Consider the following 23,229-nt stretch of genomic DNA (forward strand, 5'->3'; position numbering starts at 1 on the left):
CACTCTCAGTCGGCGTGTGGCTCTGTGACGGTGCGCATGAGTAAAAAAAAAATGAATCTTCTGCCGTTTCTGTTGCTCTTGACTCTGGCCTTTGCCAGCGTTTCGCCCTTTCCCATGTTGTACAAGCGCAATCCCGATGAGAAGTACGAGGCAGGTGAGTGAGTTCAAAGGGACCGTTGCATGCATCTCATTGCCGCTTCCGCAGATCTAGTGCCCGTCTCCTCCACTGTCATCCCACTGACAGTGCTCGAGGTGAGCTACGGAGCAGGCGGCAAGCCCAGCGAGGCCTACAAGGCGGCCTACCTCCGCAAGCTGCGCAAACAGGTGCTCCAGCGGTCCGACAAGGGCGAGAGGGAGCTGGATGAGGAAGCTCCCACTGTCCTCGGCCTAGCCGTGGACCCCCTAGCCACCGATCTAGCCGGACCCGCTCCAGCTCTGATCACAGGTGAGCCAAAACAGAAGCTTTTGCATTTTTTTCCACAATTTCTGACTCACTCTGGGTGGTGTGGTCTTGTTTGCAGTCAAGTCTCAGCAGCTGGAGGCGGCGAGCAGGGCCAAAGTCAAGGCCGTCTGAGCAATGAAGGTGGACCGGACCGGACTGAAGTGGACTAGACTGGAGCAGCTGCATGGCCGCGGATTGCGGATTGCCGTCTGCTGTCTGCTGTGTGATGTCATGGCGTGCGTGGAATAAACAACTGCCAACAATCGTCGCAAAAATCTTGTTTTGGCTGCGGCCTAATTGGGCGTGTGCGAATCTGCGTTGGCGGGCGGTCTGTCTGCCTGTGGGCTGCCATGATGACGCAGTGGCACAGAGCGCCAGAGAAGGGCAGACCGAAGGGCAGACCGAAGGGCTGAGAAGCGAACGCATGGCAGGAAGGAAGCCACTCCGAAAGGAAGGATGTTTTGTCGTCAGTGAAATCGAATCAAATCGAACGAACAAGAGACCAACCGACCGACCGACCGACGCGTCGGTTCGACTTTTGAATTGTGAACATGATTCGATTGTCATTGTCATGTCCTGTCCTTAGAAGGATACCGAATAATGATGATGAGATAAGCCCCACAAATGGCGGGGACATTAGCTGCAGACTTCTCGCAGTAGTTCCAAATGGATAAAGGCATGGGAGATGGCAGCCTGAAAAGTCAGGGTGCAAAAGCATGAGAAAACGGAGGCTGCCAGGCTGCTGCGAACATTTCCCATTCCCTTTGAGACCAGTTAGTCGATACTCTCTCTCCCCCCCGCCCGCACCACCTCATTAGTCAGTCTGTCAGTTGGTCGCTTTTTTGCTTTCAGGACTCAGGTGGAGACTCTTCCGACTGCCTGTCAAAACGAAGGCTGCCTGAATGCCTGCCTGCCTGCCTGCCTGCCTGCCTGAATGGCTGCTCTTTTTCTTGCCTGCTGTCTTTGGCCGGCTTTCTCCCTGGTCGTTGCTTTGTTTGCAGCCGTCAATGTAGCTGTCATGGGCACAAGTCACAAGTTCTTGCGCCAGCCACAGACGAGTCCCAGTGCGCTCCTTGAAAGTCTGCACTGCACTCTGTTCGTCATTCGCATCCGTCCTCCGCCGTCCGCCCAATGCATTCCGTGTCCGCATCCGCCTCCGCATCCGCATCCGTATCCGTGTCTGGCTGATTAGGTTGAATGAGGTGTTCCGTACCTGTCAGCCAACTATTTACAACTATTTATGCAGCCGCCCCACGGCACGTACTTAATTTGAGCAGAAAGAGAGGAAAGAACTCTCATGTTTCGGGCCAAGTTTATGCGCATTGAAATGACTCAAGCAGCCACTACAAATACCTCAGTTCGTGAGGTGAAGAAGTGTAAACTACATGTAAATAATGTTGTCACAGTCCTCAGCCACTCCCTCTCCATCTCCCTCTTCCTCTGCCACCATCGGCTCGGCTCATGTTTCCATCGGAAGCACACTTCATTTGGCTTGGTGGCTTTTTGCGTTTGATTTCAGTGTTTCAGATTGCTGCCACGCTTCGCCTTGCTTGCTGTTTGATCTGTACGTTTCGTGGGCCACTTACCGCATGCCCACCTCTCCCCATCGCCCCCCTCTTTTGAGCTTCACTGAACGCATTAATAGCTCGGCTCGCGATTTCAATACGAAATGTAAATATCGCGTATACGCCTACGCCCCCTGTTGTTGCTGCTTCTGCTCAATGAACAATCAAATGTTGGGGTGAGGCAAGGCCTCCGTTCGGTAACCTTCCTTTGCCTAAATTCTGTTGGGCCCTCTGGCGAATGCCAAAAAAGCGAATTTCAATACAAATAATTTACCCAAATGGGGGGACGGCTCTCTCACCTTGCATTCAATATACCCTGCTCTGGGCTGTGCTGCTGCTGTTGACAACAATCAGCGACAGAAGCAGATGAAATCGAATGTCAAATCGAATGACGTGTGATGTAATCGGTTTCTCTTTGTCTCTTTTGTGTCATAACACAGATGATTCCACCATTCCGATGCGTCGTGCGTTGCTGGAAAAACCCTTTTTGGCATCTATTCGAGCAGAAAGATTTCCAATACGTATGCACACTCGGCATTCTCGGCTCCTGACAGATTTTCCTACTATTTTTATGCAAAATATACCTTTGTACCTTAAGACCAAAGACCAAGCATTCCTTGGATCATTTCAGAAGCTGTTTGGTGCTCACTTCGCCACTTTGGGCACTGCTGAGATCTTAAACAGTTTAAGCTGGTAAGCGTGTCATTTGTTGTCTCCTTAGTCCGTCTGTTAGTCCCTCAGCTATTGCTATTTTAAATCATTTATTATTATGGAAATAGTCCAAATATGCTTCAGATCCATCCATAACATCGTTACACAATTTTAATTATGTTTAATTTACATTTTGCTACACGCTAAAATAATTCCAAAATGCCAAAAGAAGCAACATTTAGGTTTAGGATATCATGGGGTTGATTTACTACAAAAACTACAAGTACTTCTGTCATTTCTTAATCACTTTTAATAACACTACTCTACACGATACAATAATTCTAATAATTGATCATTTTTGCTTTTCTATGGCGGAACTTTTTTTTAAAGAATTATTTTAATCTGGTATTTGTTTTTTGTTTTTTTAGAGGTAGTGCTTCTTTTTTTCACGCAACTTAAGTATCTTACATGTGGTTGTAGTGAACTTAGCTATTCCACAAAGCAGATAAACGCATCTCTAATGAATGTCCATGCACTTGCTGCTTTAGCTTACCGTTTGAAAAATATTAGGCTTTGAAATGCAAAAATGTTGATTTTTGCGAGGTATTTCTTACGAAATTTTGACTTTAAAAACAAAGGAAAAGTCGAATACAAATCCTGTGTCCACTATTTTCGTATGTACAGGCGCATTAATTGCGCGTCGTTTAAGGTATTGCTCATCAAAATCTCTGTAGAGACGGATGAGCTAAAATTGTTCATTTAGTTACTTATTTTGTTGGGAATTATTTACAGCCGCAGAATATAATTTATTGGATTATTCTCATATGAATCTATTGGTATGGATAATTCAATCATAGATTAAACATTATTTACCGCTTCTGAGATAACGAGTCATACAAGTAATTTTCCCACGTAAATTTAAACCATTTCTAGCTGAAACTCATTTCAGTTTTGGCCAATGAAAATCTGAGAATTTGATCTTTAGGCAAATAAATGTGCTCCAAGCTTAATCAATCGCTTTTTTTTGTAAAAGAAAGCCATGGTCCCTGCCTCTTGATGCTGAGTGCTTTGATCAAGGCACGAACTTTGTATTGCCCCGATCAAACAGGTCCTGGCCACGCAACACTCACACACAAAACCAAACACATTCGGGAATTCCCAGCCTGGTGGCTAACCGGGGGCAATGAAATGTCATTAAGTTCCAAATTTGTTTGGTTTTGTTTTTGTGTTGGGGATTTAGTCGGCCCATTGGGGGGAGCTGGGACGTTGTAGGGCGTGGCAGGGCGTGATCTAATTGCGGATTTGGGTCGTCTGTGTGCTAAGCCGATAAGGGAGTGTGGAGTATGGATTGTGGATTGTGGACTGCAGTTGTTGGCTGGGCAGCGAGCTGCCTGTCCAGTTGTTTATTCCGTTCGGTTGTTTCGGGTGTTCAGCCGCCGCCGTGTTTGCTCTGCACTCATTTAACGATTCTGCGGCGCACGAAAGTATGCAGCACGCCAGCATATTATGCAAATGAAGGGCGGGAATGGGTGTTATGGGAGGGTAGTGGTGGTATGGGAGGGTAGTGGTGGAGGGTGCCATTGGGGAAACCTAATTGACGCACGTCCTGTGTGGGGAGATGTCCCGTGTCCAGCATCCTGTGACTTGAGCTGCAATCAATGATGTGGAAAATTACTTTAAACGCGTTACACGTCCTGCCCCGCCCCGCCCCACCATACCCCACCCCATTCATGCATGTCTGGAGGAAAAAGCACAGAAACGAGAGAGGCGATGGGACACATAGAATGCAAGCAAAAGGCACAGACATTTCTTTTAAACGCTTCGAACTTTCCACAAAAACTTTGATGATGCGGCCCTCTCTCTCTCGCTCTCGCTCTCTCGCTCTTTCTATATTTCTCTCTATCGCCTATTCGCCAATACCTCGCCTTTCCGTCTTTCTATATGTTTGCTTTGATATGGAGCATATTTGGGACAGAGCGCTGTAGGAGCAGGACAAGTACGAGGGCGAGGGCGAGAACCCTTCAGACTTCACAGAGATGCCTCGCAGGCAACATCGGCCCAAAGAAATCAGCGTCAAGCAAACAAAATTTTACTAAATACACACAAACACAAGCATACAAAGAAGCACACGTATACACACACACACACACACACACACACACACACACAGAGCTATGATAGAAAGTCAGAATATAATGCCAAACGAAATTTGAATGCCAAACGAAATTAGAAGAAGTCAAAGGGAAGAGTCGATGGGCGGAAAGGGGAGCTTCAGCCATTCCATGTCCCTCACAATCATCCTCATGCCGAAAATCATCGAGCGACGTAATTAATCGAGTTTCGAATGCGACTAAATCGCAATCGCATCCATCAAAGGAGCAAAACTTCCCAGACAGAAAGAAGCGATCGAACGGTGCGGAGCGCAATGGAACCGAAGCAGAAGCACGTGGCGGAGGTGGAGGTGGAGCAGGAACAGGAGCCATGGCAGCGGCATCCAATCATCTATCATAGACAGGAGGGGGGAAACGTCGCCCCCTCGTCTCGCATTCGAATATAATCAAGGAATACACGTCGCTATCTTATTCTGGGAGCTGCGTTTTTACAGGCAATTTATTAATTTGGCAAGTTAGGCCTAGGCCACAGACAGAGACACAGACACAGACAGAGACAAAGACAAAGACAGGGACACTAAAAGGACAAGGACAGGGAAAGCCGCAAAACGTTTACCCACTGCTGTTCGGAAATCCAAGCCGAAAAACCGAAACCAAAGCCCGTGCTCCCCCCACAGAGCCAAGACCAAGGAACCGAAACCGAAACCAAAAGCCGAAGGAGCGAGCTGCCAGCGCCTTAAGAGCCACACACACAAGCCGATGGGGGCTCGAGCCAGGGAACAGTGAACAGTGAACAGTGGTTCAGGCATGCCATTATAGGCGGCACCCTAATCCAGTGGCAAGTGGCAGCGGCATTGCCGACGGGTGGCTTACCACAGTGCCAGGAACAGAAGCCAAAACCCAGGGACCAGGACCAGGACCAGACTCCGCGACGAGCCGAGCTGAGCGAGTCGAACGGGCTGGGCTCTCCATTGTTGCCGCCTGGCTGCGCAGGGAGCAAGCCGCAAAGGATTCAATTAGAGAAGTTGCAAGCATCAGAAGCAGAAGCACGAGCAGCAGCAGTAGCACGAGCAGCAGCAGGAGCACATTTCGGAGGCAAAGTGCGCATAATCAAAACAAATCAACACGTGGTTTTCCTGGCCACCAGTCCAGCACTTGAACACATGAACACTCGAACACAGTGGAGCAGCAGCAGCAGTCGAGGTCGAGGCAAGGCCCAGAAGGAGCCATTACCCCGAAATCGGCAAATCCCCCCCCCCTCCCCCGCTACGGCAACCCTACATTGCGTGCGGCGCTGGCGCAGAAGCCTAAAGGCGGAACTCCGTTTGGCCAGGCCGAGCGTTGCCAGATCGGCAAGTGGCTCCAAGACCTCCAGTCTACCCAAAAACGTACTCCACCCATTCCCGGTTGCTTTTATGTTTTCTAAGAGTTTTACTCTAAACAATTTAAATTTTGTTCGCACAGAACATATTGGACATATTCCCAGCTGGGTGGCAGCGCTGCGCGGGAGAGTGATTTTGGGTTTGGCACGAATCGTGCCGAGTTGAGAGAGAGAGAGTAAGAGCGTGAGAGAGTAGGAGTGCGGGAGCAGGCAGCAGGCAGTAGCAGTATTACGTATACATTGCAGAGAGGGCGTGTTACAAGCCTCTTTGACGCAAGCCGAAAAGCAAACTAAACGAAACGAAACGAAACGAAATCGAAATGCTGCTGCTGCTGCTGCTGCTCCCGCTCTCTCCTCTTTGACATTGACAATGCTCTCCTCTCGGACCCTCCCACTCCACAAAACCTTTGGATCGAAGCAGAGTTTTAGGAATAGACGGGAAAAAGTGTGCACACACACGGACGGAGCCCTAGTGCGGTCCTCTTGTGTCCCTCCCGTCACCGTGCTGGTGTGTAAATTTCGTAATCAGCTTCGTGGATGCTTCGTGGATGTGGCGGACGCTGGTTGCTGCTGCTGGGATGCTGCTGCTGCTGCTGCTGCTGTTGTTTCTGGGCCTGGGTTGGCAGTGCCATTCGGTGGCTCCTCGCATACAGTCCGCAGAGCGCGCATACCGTTAGCGGGCATCAGAGGCATCCTTCGAAACGGCAGTCAGCGCGCGACGTTAACGAGAAGGTGACGGTGACTGAGACGGAGACGGAGACAGAAACAGAGCCGACAACGACGTCGAAGACTGCTGTGTTGTGTGTGGCTTGGACCCCGCGTTGAATGGACCCACGCTCTGACCACCTGACCCAGACCCCAGACCACGACAACGGCCACGACCACAACGACAAACCCACAAACATTACAGACAACACATTAAACACAGACAACGACCCGTCGTACAGACAGCGTCGCACTGACCAACTGACCAAGTAAGCCACTGCACTAGACGCCAGCCAGCCCCGTCAGCCCCGTCGGCCCGTCAGCCATGCGAGCGTAAGCAAAGCCTCTGGAGTTTCGACTCCGCCTCCCCATCTCTGAACCGTCCACACGCCCTCCTCCAGTCTCCAGTCTTCAGTCTCCAGTCCAGTCCAGCGCCCCGCAGCCTCCTTCTCCATTGGAGAGAATCGGACGTCCCCGCCTTTGCAAATCCGATTGTGTTTTGTTTTATAACAAAAGCAGAAACAATAGTCATAAGAATAAGAATAAAAAGCCCCACAAAGAGAGGGGGAACAATGGAAATGCGAAAAGCTGAAAGAAAACATATAGGAAATAGGAAGCTGGAGAAATAGAAAAATAGTAAAAGGACGAAACCAAAGAGTGAGCGAGGAAATGATGCAAAAATATTAGCAGCAAAATAAGAGAGGAACAAAAAAAAAAAAGATGTAATTTTTTTGGGTTGTTTTTTTTTTTGTTTTTTGGGCGTGTATGTGTACGTGCCTGTGTGTGTGTGTGCGCGTGTGTTGGTGGTGTGTGTGTGTGCTTTAGTGGCTCTGTTTTGTGTGAGTGTATGCGTGAGTGCCGTGTCCGTGTGCCCGTATCTGTGTGGATGCTGCGTCGTCGTCGTCATCGTCGTCGTCGTGGTCGTCGTCGTCGTCGTCGTCGTTGTCGCTGTGTCGTTGTGCGTGTCTTTGAATTTTTGGGTGTGGACTTGTTTCATGTTTCAGTTTCCAGTCGTTGGCTTTCGCTCACCCTCCCCGACCTACCGCCCCACCCACCCCGTCAGGCCACCACCCCTTTACCCGCTTAAAAACTTTCACGCTAACAAAAGCTACGCTACAAAAAAAAAAAAATAAAAATTTAGCCTGGCAAGCAAAAAAAAGTGCAACGAAAGACGAAAGTCGCTGGCAGCGCTCTATCATTATTTTATTTTGTTTTTGTTCATGTGTGTGAGTGTGTGTGTGTGTGTGTGTGTGCAACAACATTAGCAGCAGCAGCAGCAGCAGCAGCAGCAGCAAAAATGGCGGAATCCCATCACATCTCGAAAAAAAGTGCCGAAGAAAAGCAACATGAGAAATGCCAAAACAAAAGCCATTATGCCATGCCATGCCATGCCTTCGACCCGAATGCCTCCCTATGACACATTTTTAATTAAGCGCCGCCTTGGTGCACAAACACACCCCCCCGCCCGCTCGCCACCCCCTCTGCTGACTCACAGAAAGTTTTGTGAGAATTTTATTATTTTGAAATTTTGCGCTAATTCGCGGCGGAAGGCCAAGCGCTTGAACCGCAGCCTTGCACGGGGGCTTTTGGCGCGCATTCCTCCTCCTGCTCCACCCATCACCAGCCACCATGCCTGATGCAACCGCGAGGGTAAACAGTTCCGCCTGACACTCCCCCCCCCGGATGATATTTTTAGACTCTTCTCATTGCTGTTAAGGCTGGTGGAATTCTTTCACTGTTAAGGGCACTCCATTGGCACATGCCGTGACTATTGAGGGTACTCCAGCACTGCCCATTCATTCCGTGAATTATTAAGGGTGCCTCACTTAACCCACGACAGCGGCAGCAGCAGCAGCAGCAGCCACAGGACACATCCAGGACACGGCCAGAACACCCAACCACTCGAAGGTCAGCCCATCATGACCTCTTGTGGCTGGCGTTGTCGTTGTCGTTGTCGCTGTCGCTGTTGCTCTCTCGTTGTCTCCGTTGCGGTTGTTGGCCAACAACTGCAGCTTTTGGCTCAAACTTTTCCCCCAAACACACACAAACAGAGAGAGAGAGAGAGAGAGAGAGAGAGAGGAGCAACTGCAACAGTGTACACCGCTTTTCCATGTTGTTTTGCAAAGGGATTTGCATTCCGACCAACTTTTTTGGGGCGCGGGGGGAAGCTGCAGCGAAAACTTTTGTTTGCTTGTTGTTTTGGCGGCACAACAATTCAGGCAATTGCTGCAGGAGCACCGAGAGGGGCGGGGAGGGGGTGCACAGAAATGAGGGAAATCCGAAGCAGCAGTAGGTCTGATCTAATTAATTAGGTGCCAGGACAGGACAGGACAGGGCAGGACAGGGCGAGACAGGAGCTGGACAAGCGGGTTGGGGCTGGCACCATCAGTGTCGGAGAGATAAGACGAGGCAATTTTTCACGCCTAGCGCACATTTTCTCGGCCTGCTCCCCACCCACAAACACACACAGCAAAATGTTGACAGAAAACGTTTGGCCAGAAACTAATAAGCAAACGGCGTCATCGTCATCGTCGTCGTCGTCGTTGGGTGGCAAGGGCACAAAGGGAGTGCCAGTCGAGAGGCTGACAGCGGTCGTCGCACTGTCAAATTAGACAGAGTCCTGCAGGCCCCAGTCGCAGGCTCAACCCAGCCTTAACCCGTTCGGTGTTGGCCAAACAAGGATCTGTTGTCTGGCAACGATAAAGCACGGCCAAGGGGGAGGCGGATGAAGCGACCAAATAAATAAATAGATTGCATTCGTGGGCGTGGCCGTGGCACGTTGACTGGAAGAAGCAGCAAGAAGTAAAGTAGAGAAGAAGAAGCGGCAGAGAGAGGGAGAGGGAGAGAGGGAGAGAGGAAGGGTGAGCCAGGGAGTGGCAGGGCATGGAAGCGGTGCTGTGGCTGCTGTTTGAGGTGTAGAAGTTGTGGAAGTTCTACAACCGATGCTAAAAAAGTAAATAACTGTCGAAAAGGGTTCAAGTCCTGTAAGGGATAAGTATGCGCGTCTGTGTGTGCGTGCGTGTGTGTGTGTGTGTGTATACGATAGGCGGTTGGCATGTGTAGAAGCTGTCTCCAAAGGCCATGCGGGTGGGGTCTCTAGTTTTGTGCCTCAAAGATGTGTCCGGCAGAAGTCATAAACACAAATACAAGCACGCAAAAACACACACACACAGAGAGAGAGAGAGAGAGAGCGAGAGAGAAATGTACATATAAGCATGATGATAATGCCATTGTGTTCAGGCCAAACTGTGTTCAACAGAAGGTTAGGCTTTGCCCGCAAGCAGCTTGCTTCTGTGGCGGCACTCCAGACATGCCCCACACTGAGCCCACAAGCTGGAGCCCACACAAAGAGCGGGAGCGAGAGGGGGAGTGGCAGTGGGTGTACGGGATAGAGCCATAGAGTCCGGAGTCCAAGAGCAACAAACATTTTCAATCAAAAGTTTAATACGCCGTGAATTCATTACACGTCCGATGAATGATGGTCCTTCGTCCTCTGCCCCTGTCCCTGTCCCTGTCCCTGCCCCTGACAGTACACAGAACTATCCAACAGAGGACGGAGCCCTAGAGGAGAGCCTTGGCGGGGCATAGCAGCTAGAGGGTGGCCAGCGGCTAGATACTCTCTCTCTCTCTCTCTCTCTGTGTGTGGCAAGAGGCTCATGTGGGGCTGCGGGGGAGGATGTCTGTTATTTTGGTTTTCTTTTGCTCATAAGATACAATTTATTGCCGCCGTCATGTACGAAAAGTACGAAACACATGTAGACAGACACACACACACACACACACACACACACACTCACACACAAACACAGAGAGAAAAGAGAAAGTAAAAGCAGAAGTGGAAGTGGAAGTGGAGGAAGGCATTTTACGGCTATCAGCCCGTGCCACCCAAGCAACCCCACCCCAAAAAAAAACACACACACACACGCACACACGCACACATGAGCATTTGTTTCTGTGTATGAGAGTTGGATGAGCCTCAGAAGCCCATGACCTTCTGCGTCTTTGGCGGCCATTGCATGTTGAGGACGCGACAGGAGTCAGCCAGCAATCCTCCCTCCACCCCGCACAAAGTAATCACTCTTTTGTCCCGGAGAAGGGGAGCGAGAGGAAGGGCGGTTCTTGCTTATTGACAGTCAGGCAGTTAAGTGTCAAAACACAGTTTAAGCCGGGCCCGGGAGGGGTGTCCTCAGAGAGCAGCAGCAGGAGCAGCAGCAGCAGCAGCAGCCAAAGCGGGGCCACAGGCAGACAACCGACAAATTATAAGCCCCTCGCCAGCCACCCAACTAACGCCACAAAAAAAGAAGGGAAAGAGCTGCCTGCCAGCAAACACAAACCAAAAACGAAACAAAACGAACATGAAATGAAGTCGAGAGGCAGCGAGAGGCACACAACTTGCTGACGCAGGAGCACGGTCCCTTTTCCCTTGTCCCTTGTCCCTTGTCCCCTTCCAGGACTCTGCTCCGCTCTGTATTCCACTCCCAGCGCCCATGTATTCGCTGATGACACGAGGCCGCAGCAGGCGACGCCCAAAGCCAGGGCAAAGTCAAGCCCCCCACCAAACAAAGCCCCAAACATCGCAACATGGAAACTACCATGGAGGCACAGGCAGAAATCAGGAAGCAGCCAGCAGCCAGCAGCCAGCAAAGAGGCAGCAAACCGCGCGCAATATGTGCGGATATTAATGATGATGACTATCATAATGGATGCGCCAAACCCAGCGCGTTGGTGTGTGTAGCGCATGGCCAGAGGGGCGCAAGGGGTCGAGGGGGGACGGGTGCGGGGGCGTGGGCCACACCCTTAGTCCAGGCCTGATTCCCGATTCCCGATTCCTGATTTCTGTTTCCGCCATTTCTGCCGTTTTGCTCCACAGTTTCTCGGCTTCTGTTTCAGTTTCAGTTTCGCTTTTTTGCCTTTCTCGCTGCTGGCAACATTCAAAATTCAAAGTGAAAATTTCACGAGCAATTGCCGCACTGCCACTCCCCAGCAAAGAGGGGAAACAGGGAGCGGGATGTGTGTGTGTGTGTGGAGCTGCGATTATGCGGACCAGTGTCGCATTTAATTTATGTGGAAAAGCAAGCAAGCGGCGCTCAAATTGAGTTCCAGTGAAGCAAGAGCCCGCAAAGGCAGTTGAAAGGAGTCGATGGCAGAGCTACCCTAGGCAAGGCATACAGCCATGATCCCAGCAGGATAGCCAGCAAAGAGCTACAAATATTCATGTAGTCTTTGATTAAGCCTAAACAAAAAGCTATTCAAGTATCAGTCGCAAGTGGAGTTGCACCTTGGCAGCAGACCAGGCGGGGGAGTGCCTAAAGGCTTTCAGCACTACGAATAATGTGAACAACTGCCACCTGTGTGTGTGTGTGTTTGGGTGTGTGCAGGCAGCCACACTCAGAGCTCCAGTGTGCCAGCGGCCATAACAAATTAGTAGCGGAAGCGGAAGTGGAAATGGAAAGGGAAATGGCGCAAAACGTCAACGAAGAGTGTTGCCAATGTTGTTGTAGCTGCAGATGCTGCCTGGGCTTGTGTTTGCTTGTTTGTGTGTGTGTGTGTGTGTGTGTGAATGGCTCTTTGAATGTGTTCTTGCAGGTGTAACCGAGCGTACGTTCATACTAACAAACTTTGCGTCACTGTTTCTGTTTCAAATTAGCAGCAATGCGCAGCAGCCGCAGCCGCAGCAGCAGCAATAACTCGAAACGGGGAGGAGCAGCAGCAGCAGCAGCAGCAGCAGCAGCAGCAGCAGCAGCAGCAGCTACTACAAAACTGTTTTGTATCCCAATCGAATCCATCCATCCATCAGCGAATGCAAAAAGCCAAGCGCCGCCAATACACAAGTAATCAACGTAATTGATAAGGCCACTCAATGAATTAGAGCGTACCCCCAGTCCCCTCAGTCTCCCCAACCCCCACCCTAACGACAGTCCAAGGACAGCGAGTGGCAGGAGGGATCGTCGTAGCCGTAGCCGTAGCCGTAGCCGTAGCCGTAGGTCCTACCTCAAATGGTTGAGCGAATGGCGCCCCCGGTGGCGCATGCACGTCAGAGCCGTGTCAAGCTGAAATCCAAATGGAACAATCCATGCCTTCACATGGATCATCGAACTACCAGCAAAAACAACAGCCACACTGCCAGCAACAGCAACAGCAACAGTCACAGCAAGCTGAAGCACAATAGCAATAGACGAACCCCTCCATGGAGCAGCCCAGCGTCGCTGGTGCGGCTGCTGCTTCAGCTGCAGCTGCTGCTCGTCGTGGCCTGCAGCTGCCTTATGCTGCCATCGGTGCAGGGCCTGCGCCTCGCCAACGGCGGCAACAGCCTCAGCAAGGGTGCGGCCGCCAATAAGGAGCAGCTCAACATCGGGCTCATTGCGCCGCACACGAACTTCGGCAAGCGGGAGTACCTGCGGAGCATCAACAATGCCGTCACGGGGCTGACAAAGACGCGCGGCGCCAAGCTAACCTTCCTCAAGGACTACTCCTTCGAGCAGAAGAACATCCACTTCGACATGATGTCCCTGACGCCCAGTCCCACAGGTGAGTCCAATGGGTTGCAGAGCATCCCATCCCTCTGCCATGGGTTTGGGTTTAATCCTCGGAATTTGTTTATTGGATGTGACCCCCCATGCTGGTCACAGCCGACACCTGGGCGGACCTGCGCTTGTTTTATTTGCGTGCGGGATTTTTAATGGCCGTTAATTTTGAGCTACTTAAGCGCTTAATACCGCTCTCTGCCCCCCCCTGGAGCCTGCCACTGCCACTGCCACACGGCAACGCAATGGAAAAGAAAAGAAAAGACAAGAGAAGGAAGGGAAAAAAACGTAAAGGAAAAGATGTGCAAAATGCGCGAAGGTTGCGAGGAAGCGACATAAATAAATGTCCAGGCCAGACTTCAATTAAAACTTGCCAGGGTTGCCGGGCTGCTGCTGCTGCTGCCCACAACAGAGTTGTCAAGCGACAACGAAGCGCGTGGGCGAGGCAGGCAGCGGCAGCAGCCCACAAAAAAAAGTAAATCAAAATGAAAATGAAAATTAAAATGCGTTTAATGCGAGAGGAATGACCGGATTATGGGGGGGCGGGGGGACCTCAGTAAATGTCCGGGCCAGAAACGAAACGCGCGATGCCAGAGTTGCCAAGTGCAGCGAGAGGGGAGGGGGAAATATGAGAGCAAAGCAGAACGCTGCGAAAATGCATTTAATTTTCTCCAATTTCCCCGTTCGATTTCGTGAAAAGTCCAATTATCAGGCCCAGGCCAGGGCTGCCCAGTGCTGCTGCTGCTAAATCTGGGCAAAAACAACAAAAACAAACAGGATTGCCCATGCAGAGAAGTGAACTGAATCCCACTCTGGACCACTCTCTCTCTCGCTCTCTCTTTCTCTCTCTCCTTCTCTTTCTCTCCATTTGATTGCATCAACTTCGAATACCGAATTCCGTTTTTCAAGTGCAAAATTGCATTTCAAAAGCCACGCCCACGGCGGCACTGCCAGGGTTGTCCCCCATCCACATCCACATGCCCCCCTTCAGTTTCGAGTGTGATTCCTGCATTGGGCAACAAATTGCATTCTCCACATGCAACTGCCACTCGGCGCTCTCCACGATCCATCCCGCCCATACGCAATGTGCCACAAAAATATGCAGAGTTATCAAGCTGGCTGGGGAGCTGGAAACTTAACGTTTCCAAGAGGAACGGCAGCCAGTTGCAGGGGACGGGGGACACTAGAAAATGCCTCGCAAGCGGCAGAGCGAAGACTGATTGCTCCCGGGTCAGTCATGTGCAAGTTGCTCCTATCTGCTCGAGTATCAGAGTGGAGGAGGAGGAGGAGGAGCAGCGCCAGCATATTGAAATTTTATGTTGCATTTCCACAATTTTGCTGGATAAATTGATAAAGCAAACAGCACACAGCACACAGAGACAGCGACAGCGACAGAGGCAGAGGCAGAGAGCGGGAAGAGCAAACAAAAACCCAAACGAATTTTCAATGCTGTTTTAATGTTTATTATGGTATGGGGGGGGGCCAGGACCTTCTGCCATATGAGTGAGTGTGCTGTGTGTGTGTGTGTGTACGCAAATTACAACACATAACAAACAAAGTCTGTGTCTGCTGATTGCCCCATCCACGCTGCCACAGACAGTCAGTGGCAGTGGCAGTGCCAGTCCTGCCACTCCTTTGCTACTCCTCTGCTAGCCATCGGTGTGTGTGTGTTAGTCTATGGGGAATTTATAATGGATTTCTATAGCTCTCACACACAGAGAGAGGGGTAAAGGATAGACACTCGCAGTCATGTTCGCTCGATTGTTATTTCTCGCACAAAAACCGTCGAACAATAAGCGCGCCGAGTGGAGGATGTTTGCCTTGATTTGTGCCCCCTCCGTCTCCTACGTGTCTTTATGTGCCATGTCCCTGCCATATCATTCTATCTACAAGTAAGAACTTACCCTCTCCCTCTGGCATTCCCCCCGGCCCACCCCTTCTTGACTGCAAAACTTTTGCCATGCTTGAATGCTGCCGCTTGATTGCTTGCATCTCCTCGGACAACTCCTCCATGGCAACGAATCAAGCGAATCAAGGGCCGCCTCGTCCATCCTGCCATTCGAGCTAGAATCCGCACCGTGCCCAACGATATGCTGGCCAAAGTTTTGCTGCCCGCAAAATTCTACAATAATCGTATGGAAATTGAATTCGATTCAACGCTCCATTCCATTCCGTTGCTGAAGTTGCCATTCCACTTGTTCGAGGCATCCCTCATTGTCATCGAGCCAAGATGAGATCTCTCTCTCTCTCTCTCTCTCTCTCTCTCTCTCTCTCTCTCTCTCTGAGTGGGAGTGGAAGGCAGAGCAGGAGGCACATTCGGGGACTTGGCCCTGCAAGTTGATGATTTTGTGTCAAAGTAATTTCATATGAAATTGTATTACTTTAACCTCCAGACACAACAAACGATTACCCCCGATGAGCAGATAGATGGAACGAGGCAGTGTGTGTGTGTGTCAGCCCTTTCTCAGTGCTCGGCCATAAACTTTGATGGCCTGATTATCGAGTTTGGCTCATTTGCGGCGATGAAAAACGGCCAACAACAGAACCACAGCAACGCTGAGCAGGGAAAGGCTGAGAAGAGTGTGGCAGGACCCCAGATAAAGGACAATTGCTTTACAGAGCCAAGTGGCCCCAGGAGCGAACGAGTTGAAGATGAGTCCATCGGGACTTGTCGCTGTCCTAGTCCTGACGAGAGGCTGGCAAGCTACAAGTCTGAGAAGCTGTGGAAAAGTTCCTAAAAAGTTCTAGAACTTGCCAATATTTTATTGACGATTTTCGTGGCTACCTTCGCTGTTCGATTGCCCATTCTGGGCACACAAAATGTATGCAAAAAGGTATACAAAAATTGCACTTTTCAAATAGTTGCACGCCAATTTGCATTGGCAATTGAGTGGCCAACGAAATGCAGCAATAAGCGAGCCAAAAACCAAACCAAAACAAAACCCGACCAACGTTCGATAACAAAACACACACACAAAATGGGCTTGTGAGCTCTGACAGGTGAAAGTTAATTAAGTGCTGCGTCAATTGGTTGATTTGTTATAGTTTAAATACAGATGGAAACTAATAGGGGCACGTATTTGAATGGGAATATGTTTTTTCAAGTGTTTGAGTTGTGAAAAGAGATCTGCAGGCCATGGGGGAGTCCTTCACGCGGAGTCGTGCAAATATTTCCCCTGCATGAGAATTTAATCCCATCTGTAATCTGTAATCCGTAAATCGTAATCCCCGTCATCTGTAATCTTTAATCTTTAGTCTGTCATCGGTAATCTGTCGTCTCCTAAAAGCTGTTCGTTCGCCAATTTGTTCGTGGCTGCGGCTAGTGCAAGTTCCCCCGGGCACTTGGTTTAAGCTTCATTTAGCCCCGACCCGCTTCTCCGCACCTAATCTGTCCATCAGCCTAATTTGCAATAATTGTAGAACAATCGGTTGAGCAACAGCAGCGAGCAGCGAGCCAGAGCCAGAGCCAGAGCGATTCACCTCCGAAATCACTGATGGGATAATTGGAGCATTTTGTGCACTGAAATGCTTTTGGCTGCAAGCTCCGCTCGTCCATTGTCTCTGGCAGCATCGTTCTCCGCAGCTGCTCGCCCATGTCCTCGCTTTGTTTGTCCAAAGAGTTGAATGCACTTCTGGGCCAATGCCACGCCTTCTAATTGTCATGCACAAGTGTATTCCGATTTGATTGAGTATACTTTAATTGGTGCTGCTTATTGTTATGAATATTTTATCTTTGATACTCGGTAAGTGGAGACTCAAAGTGGGACTTTAAGTGGGTCTTCAAGTGGAGACCTCAAGGCTCGCAGCCTTGACTGAAAGTGGAGCTTTTTGTGTGGTAGAGCCAACGAGGCGTATGAGTGTTATCAATGGCAGCCGTTTTCGGCATTCCACTTAATGGCATTTTGTGCTCTCAATGAACGGCATGATTGAATGATCCAACTAAACCCTTGCGAACCCCGAGCAGGGTTCCCCCCGTTTCACTTTGCCAAATGACATTTTAAGTTGGCGGAAACCCGGAATCTGCCCCGGAATCTGCCCCAGAATCTGCCCCAGAATCTGCCCCAGAATCTGCCCGGTTGCAAACGGAACGGAACACAACATGCTCGAGTATCATACATCACTCTATTGTCCGGCAAAACGTGAGGGTGCCGCGCAGTAAGTCATTTTTCTTGTCATCCTCGATGAGGGTGTGGGGCAGGGATTGCTCTCTGTCTCTTTCGCCATTGAATGTGCTCTGGCAGGAAGAGCAGAGCAGAGCAGAGCAGAGAGGGGAAAATGGACTGCTGCCTGCCTGCCTGCCCGCCCCACCCAATGCTCGTTATTATTAGCCATCGAGTCCGCGATTACCTTCCGGCAGGACTGCATCTGGCCATCAATGCTGTTAACCTTGTTTACACCTTGTCCACACTCTCCTCTCTCCTCTCTCCTCTGGCCACAGTCCATTGTGTCCAGCCATTAGTAAGCTGTTGAGGCATGTTCCTGTCGCTAAGTGAAGGTGATTTCCACACCTGCCTGGCGGCAAGTGCCACTGGGTGCCGGATGCCCTCCCCGCAGGACACTTCTAATGCCATTCAAATGCATCCCAGATAAGAGTCAGTCAGGGAGTGCTGAGGCGCATGAATATGGAATGGTGAATCGATGGTCCACGATGAGTGTTCATCTCGTTACAGGTGGGTGGCTGGCAGGGAGGATCGCTGGTGGGAGCCCAAGGGATTGACTTTTCAGGCACTGCGGCGGCTGGCCTGGCCTTTTTTCGGACACAGCTGCGATGGCCGTATTTTGATTCTGGGATCCAGCCGCTGCTCCGCTCCCCTCCCCAACCGACATGCGTGCGCGGTGAGTGCCAAGGGCAATCCATTCACATTGTATCCTGTTCCACATCGCAGCCCCCAAACAAGCCCCCAAACAAATGGTCAGCTTTGGGTGGGCGCTGGACTGGAGCGGGGAATGAAAACGAATGGCCTACGGCCAAGACGGCCGAGCGGGACCAAGCGAAGTCAGGCAGGACAATGGGTGGCGGTCCCAGTCCAACTAATTGGCGCCCCAAAAGATGAAGGAGCCCCAGTCACTGGCAGGTCAACACTGACCCTCGGGCCGAGTCTGCTGCTGCTCGTTCCAAGACTCCTCTGAACTTGGACTGCTTGTGGTTCTCCTTCGCACACACACACACACACACACAAAGGCGAAGTGGCAGAGAGGCTGGCCTCGGGCGGAGCACTGCGGTTGATCCGCCGGACGGACGCTGGAGCACAGGACTGTGCGCCCCTCTCCCTGGGGGTGTGCCTCTTGTCTGTCTGTGTGTGGGTGCGGTTTCGGTTTCGGGTTACGTGCCATGAACTGCGCTTAAGTCTGTTGACATCGCACACATGGGGCAGGACGGGACGGGACGGGACAGGACAGGACAGGTCTTGCGGTGACAGCCAGCAGCAGCTGGTGTGACGCTGAATCTCTGCTCTTTGGTCTGCTGGTTCTCTGCTCTCTGGTCTGGTGACTCTCAGCTCAAGGAGCTGCACAGCATTGGACACACTGAACTGCTTAACGCTCAAATGCTAATGATGGAACCAAAACTGAATTGAACCGAAACCACGACTAATGGCACACCCCACTGGCACCAAGTGGTTGCGGTCTGCAGCTCCAACTGTAGCTGTAGCTGTAGCTGTCCTTTTGGGGTGGGGGTTCCAGCTCCAGCTCCAGCTCCAACTCCAACTCCCAGCTCAAGGCTCTCAGGTTATCTTCGGCTCGAGTCGCACGCTGTAACCCGAGGCAGTAAGGCGAGGCTGGGATTGAAGCTGGAACTAAAAGTTGCTGCTGCTGGCCCGAGCCCAGCCACGCCCCAGCAGCTTGTCGGCAGCTGCACGGAGTAGACTCTTGACAGGAGACGCCGTGACGTGCGCGCGAGAGAGCTGCCAGGATCTAGGAGCGGCTGCTTCACAGCTTAAATGAATCAGTTTTAATTCGATGCTAACAACAACAGCGGAATTTTGACAACGCCAGCGAGGACAGCGCAGCGGGGAAGGATAGAGGATGGAGGATAGATAGACGACGCAAAGCCATAAGGATAGAAAGGCATCAGGCAGCAGGCAGCATCCGGCTGGCATCTTCCTTTTCCCATCTCCTGCGAGCATCTCCTAGCTGAAGCGTTCGTCTAAGCTGTGACTCAGCACAGTTCCCCGCCGTATCCCTAAGTGCATGCCACACACACACACACACACATCTGCTGTCTGCCTGTTAAATATTTCACGTGTAAAACTCATCTGACAAGCGCCACGAAAAGCGAAAAATCATCTGGCAACACTTTGATATTCGATAAGATGCTTTTTCGGGTGTGCTGGATTGGAGCATGGGACCTTTCCCGCTGTCGCCATTTCCTTATCGCTGTCTCCTGCCTTTCCTCTCCTCATTTAGAGCCCCCCGCCCCCCCTACCGCTGTCCACCTAGCGACTCCTTCTACTGTCATTTGCAGCTCCTCCACTTCGCCTCTCGCTCCCTCTCTCCCTCTCTGTCTCTCTGTTTTGCTCTTGTCATTGTCGTCATGCGGATTTTTGGTGCTCTAACTCGTGCTTGTGTGTGTGTGTGTGTGTGTGTGTGTGTGTGTGTGTGTGTGTGTGTGTGTGTGTGTGTGTGTGTGTGTGTGTGTGTATGGCTTGTGTGACGTCAGTTATAAAATATGCGCCAAGTTCCCTCTGTCAACCAGCCAGCCACAAGTTTAGTTTTAGTTTAGTTTCTGTTGCTGCCGCTGCCGCTGTTGCTGTTGCTTCTTTTTCTCTTCTATACATGCTATTTTCTTTTTATTGGCATGCCACGCCCATGTCAGCTCTGCTTGTGCGTGTGTGTGTGTGTGTGTCCCTAAGCTACCCCACGCAAGGGACACACACACACACCAAAGCTCAGCTCAGAGGCAGGAATTTATAATGCCAGCTAGTAGGGAATTTCGTTACAGGCAACATTTCGTGGCACACAACAATCTCGAAATAGTAGTGAATATTTTTGATGGAATTTCGGACAGAGTTGAAGAGTTTTGAATAGAGGCATATTATGCGGTAGATCCTGCCAGAACGCATTTCCATATACATTTTCATGCAGTTTTCGAACCATTTTGAAGGCAAGTTTACACTTGTTAAACGATTACAAATTATCCAAAAATATAAGGACCATTTCCTCCAGCAACAAATCCATCTCACGCCAACAGCGCTCGGCTCTGTTAAGCGGCTGATGCTAACTTAACAGTGGTAGGCTCTGTTAAATGTTGAGCAGCTTAACATTCAAGATCCATGTTTTTCGTATACATTTTTGTGAAGTTCATCTTCACGCGGTTTAAAAGCCACAAAAAAAGTAATATACAGCACAGCAATTTTGTTTTGCTTATTTTTCGTATTTAAATCAAATTTATTTGCAAAGTTCCTCAAGGGTTTTTGCATTTATTTTGGCAGGAAGTGTGCCAACTCTTTCATGTCTACCCTGGCCGCTCCCTTCTAGCGCTGCTTAGCCAGCCGGAATTATCATTGCAAAATGTTTAATTGTGTGCACGAGATGTGAAAGTCTCTCGGTTTGGCGGGCCAACTTTTGGCATCGATGGTGATGCGGGCACAGCACACAGCACCCAGCCCCAGAGCCACTCCCAGCTACAGCCACAGTCTCACCCCCAGTTAGAGACACGCACCGCGCCCTGTTCCCATTGATCCGGCATCCAGCATCCCGCATTACCGAATCGAATCGTATCGAATCCGAGCGTATTTTTTGCATTATCGAATCCAACACTGAGAGCAGTAGGGCAGGGCAGGGCAGGACAGGGCAGGGCAGAGATAGAGAGCAATCCGTATCCTAATTGTGCTTTATGCCACTTTGGGGCCAAAACTCTGGGCCACGCACGTTCCAGGCGTACGCGCGTATGTGACAAGATGTGGCCATGCAGTGGCGGAGGGAGGCGGGAAGAAGTCGTGTGTGCATTAGATACACTTTCGTGGGCACAAAAGAGAGCCCCTGAAAGATTTATGAAGGGGAAAAGCAGCACCAAAGGCAGTCAGGCAGTCAGGCAGTGAGCCAAGAGCGGGGTGGAGGTGTCTCCATGCCTGTCGGCGCTATTTCCACTTGCCTGCGTCGAACGTAATGTAAAAAGTTTCACCAAGAAGGCACACAGTGGCAGAGTGCAAAAGGGGCACACAGACACACAACCCACCGCTGCATCTGTTCCATGTGTTCCATCCATCGCTCGATTCTCCTTTGCACTCCATCACTTGCATTGTTGGAGCAACTCGTGATAACTTGCGATAAAAATGAAGGCAATTGAATGATGCTTAAATGAAATTAATGGATGTTATAATAAGTTGACAGACTTGCCAGTGCACACACAGCCACACAGCCACACCCACTCTGCCACAGTGCCAACGCCTCTGATGCTGTCAGGGACGACGTCAAGCGAGGACGAATGCGAAGAGACTCAAAGCCAAAGCCAAGTCACAGCTGACAGCTGTCAGCTGACTCCTGCTCTTGGCTGGGCGCTGCCACAACAATAATAACCCCGTGCCCCACGGTACTGCCTGCTGCCTGGTGCCTGGTGCCCCACTGTCCTGATGCGGCTGGTGGTTGGGGCCATGCTCCTTGCGGCAGTCAAATTGAGGCAGCGCTGTGTCAAAATTCAATTTGCACATTACAAAAAGGAAGCCTGCTGCTCTCCCCGCTGCCACCGTGGCAACATCTCCTTTGTGGCAGCGCAATTTTCGACTTCTTGGGACAACCACTTCCGGAGTGAAGGAGTCCTTGGGGTGGCATTGGGTGGCAGCCAATGGAGGCAATGGAGGCAATGGTGTTGTGTGGCTGTGCAAAATGGGAGCGTTGCTCCGACTTGTGCTCCTGCTGCCTTTTACGCTGCGTTACTTTACATTACGTTACGTTACGTTACGTTATGAAGCGATCGCTATAGGGCGTGGCTAATCTGTAAAAGGAGCGTGGTTCCAGCTTGGAGCAGAGGGCCAGAGTGCGCACAGGGCAGACCGATTCCTTCTGCCCCAATAAGTATGCTACACAAAAACAAAACACAAACAGAAAGCACAAACAGACAGACGGACAGACGGAGCCACAGCCACAGCCAGAGCCAGAGACGATGGATGCTCTCTGCTTGGGTAATGAAATTTACAGGGTGTTTAATGCACACAATTAAAATCTTAATGGACAAACGTGGGCTGGGGGGCGCACTCAAAATTGCTCGCATCAAAGTGTGGAAATTAAATTTTCGAATTTCGCTGGCATCCGGCCCAAGACATAATTCTGTTAAGTGAATTTATATTGTCGATTAAATGCGAACAAAGGTCCCCAGTAGGTCCCCCCGCCCAGGCAGTTGCCCCCCAACAAATCAGCCAGCCATCCATCCATCCATCCATCTATCCATCATTCCCGAGTGCGGTTAGATATGCGAGGGACATGGGCATGAGCCTATCCATCCATCCATCTATTCATTCCATCGCATCAGTGTATCTTTCCATCTATCCATCTCTCTGTGTTGGCACACGTAACCATCGGACACAGATATATCCATCTCTCCCGTGCCCGTGCCCGTGCCCGTTCTCCAGTGTTCGGTCCAGTGTGGAAATGGTAATTGAATGCATGGATGGTGGCCACTGCAGGGTCCGTTGCTGGCAGGGTAGCGGGCTAGAAAATTAGCAGATGCCTCACTCTCGCTCTCTCTCTCCGCCATCCATCTGTGGAGTCTGGAATGCAGAGAGCAGAAGTAAAGTGATGAAAAAGTTAATTAAACTTTTTGATGAGATTTCACATTCTGCCAAAGCATTGACAGACGACTGACAGTCTCCCCTTAGCCCACACCACGCCACACCACGCCACGCCACGCCAGGAG

General features: G+C 50.7%; 2 protein-coding genes across 4 annotated transcripts in view; both read left to right on the top strand.

Moving 5' to 3' along the window:
• LOC117889591 lies at positions 1–15,810 on the top strand. 2 transcript variants are annotated; one of them, XM_034794002.1, is made up of 4 exons: positions 1–154; positions 206–445; positions 522–603; positions 15,800–15,810. In XM_034794002.1, exons 1-3 carry the CDS (start codon positions 37–39, stop codon positions 572–574), a joined length of 411 nt encoding a protein of 136 aa, XP_034649893.1. In that variant the 5' UTR covers positions 1–36; the 3' UTR covers positions 575–603; positions 15,800–15,810. The 2 variants fall into 2 exon arrangements, with proteins under 2 accessions (XP_034649893.1, XP_034649892.1); XM_034794001.1 differs by lacking the exon at positions 15,800–15,810 and having other exon boundaries at positions 522–648.
• LOC117889588 (glutamate receptor ionotropic, NMDA 2B) overlaps positions 13,081–23,229 on the top strand; it is a 19,170-nt gene continuing 9,021 nt past the window's right edge. For both annotated transcript variants that reach the window (XM_034793996.1, XM_034793997.1), the window contains exon 1: positions 13,081–13,383. In XM_034793996.1, coding sequence (XP_034649887.1) covers positions 13,119–13,383 — 265 coding nt within the window. In that variant the 5' untranslated portion in view covers positions 13,081–13,118. The remainder of the gene's footprint in view (positions 13,384–23,229) is intronic.

The sequence above is a fragment of the Drosophila subobscura genome, chromosome A (genome assembly GCF_008121235.1).
Source record: "Drosophila subobscura isolate 14011-0131.10 chromosome A, UCBerk_Dsub_1.0, whole genome shotgun sequence".
NCBI lineage: Eukaryota > Metazoa > Arthropoda > Insecta > Diptera > Drosophilidae > Drosophila > Drosophila subobscura.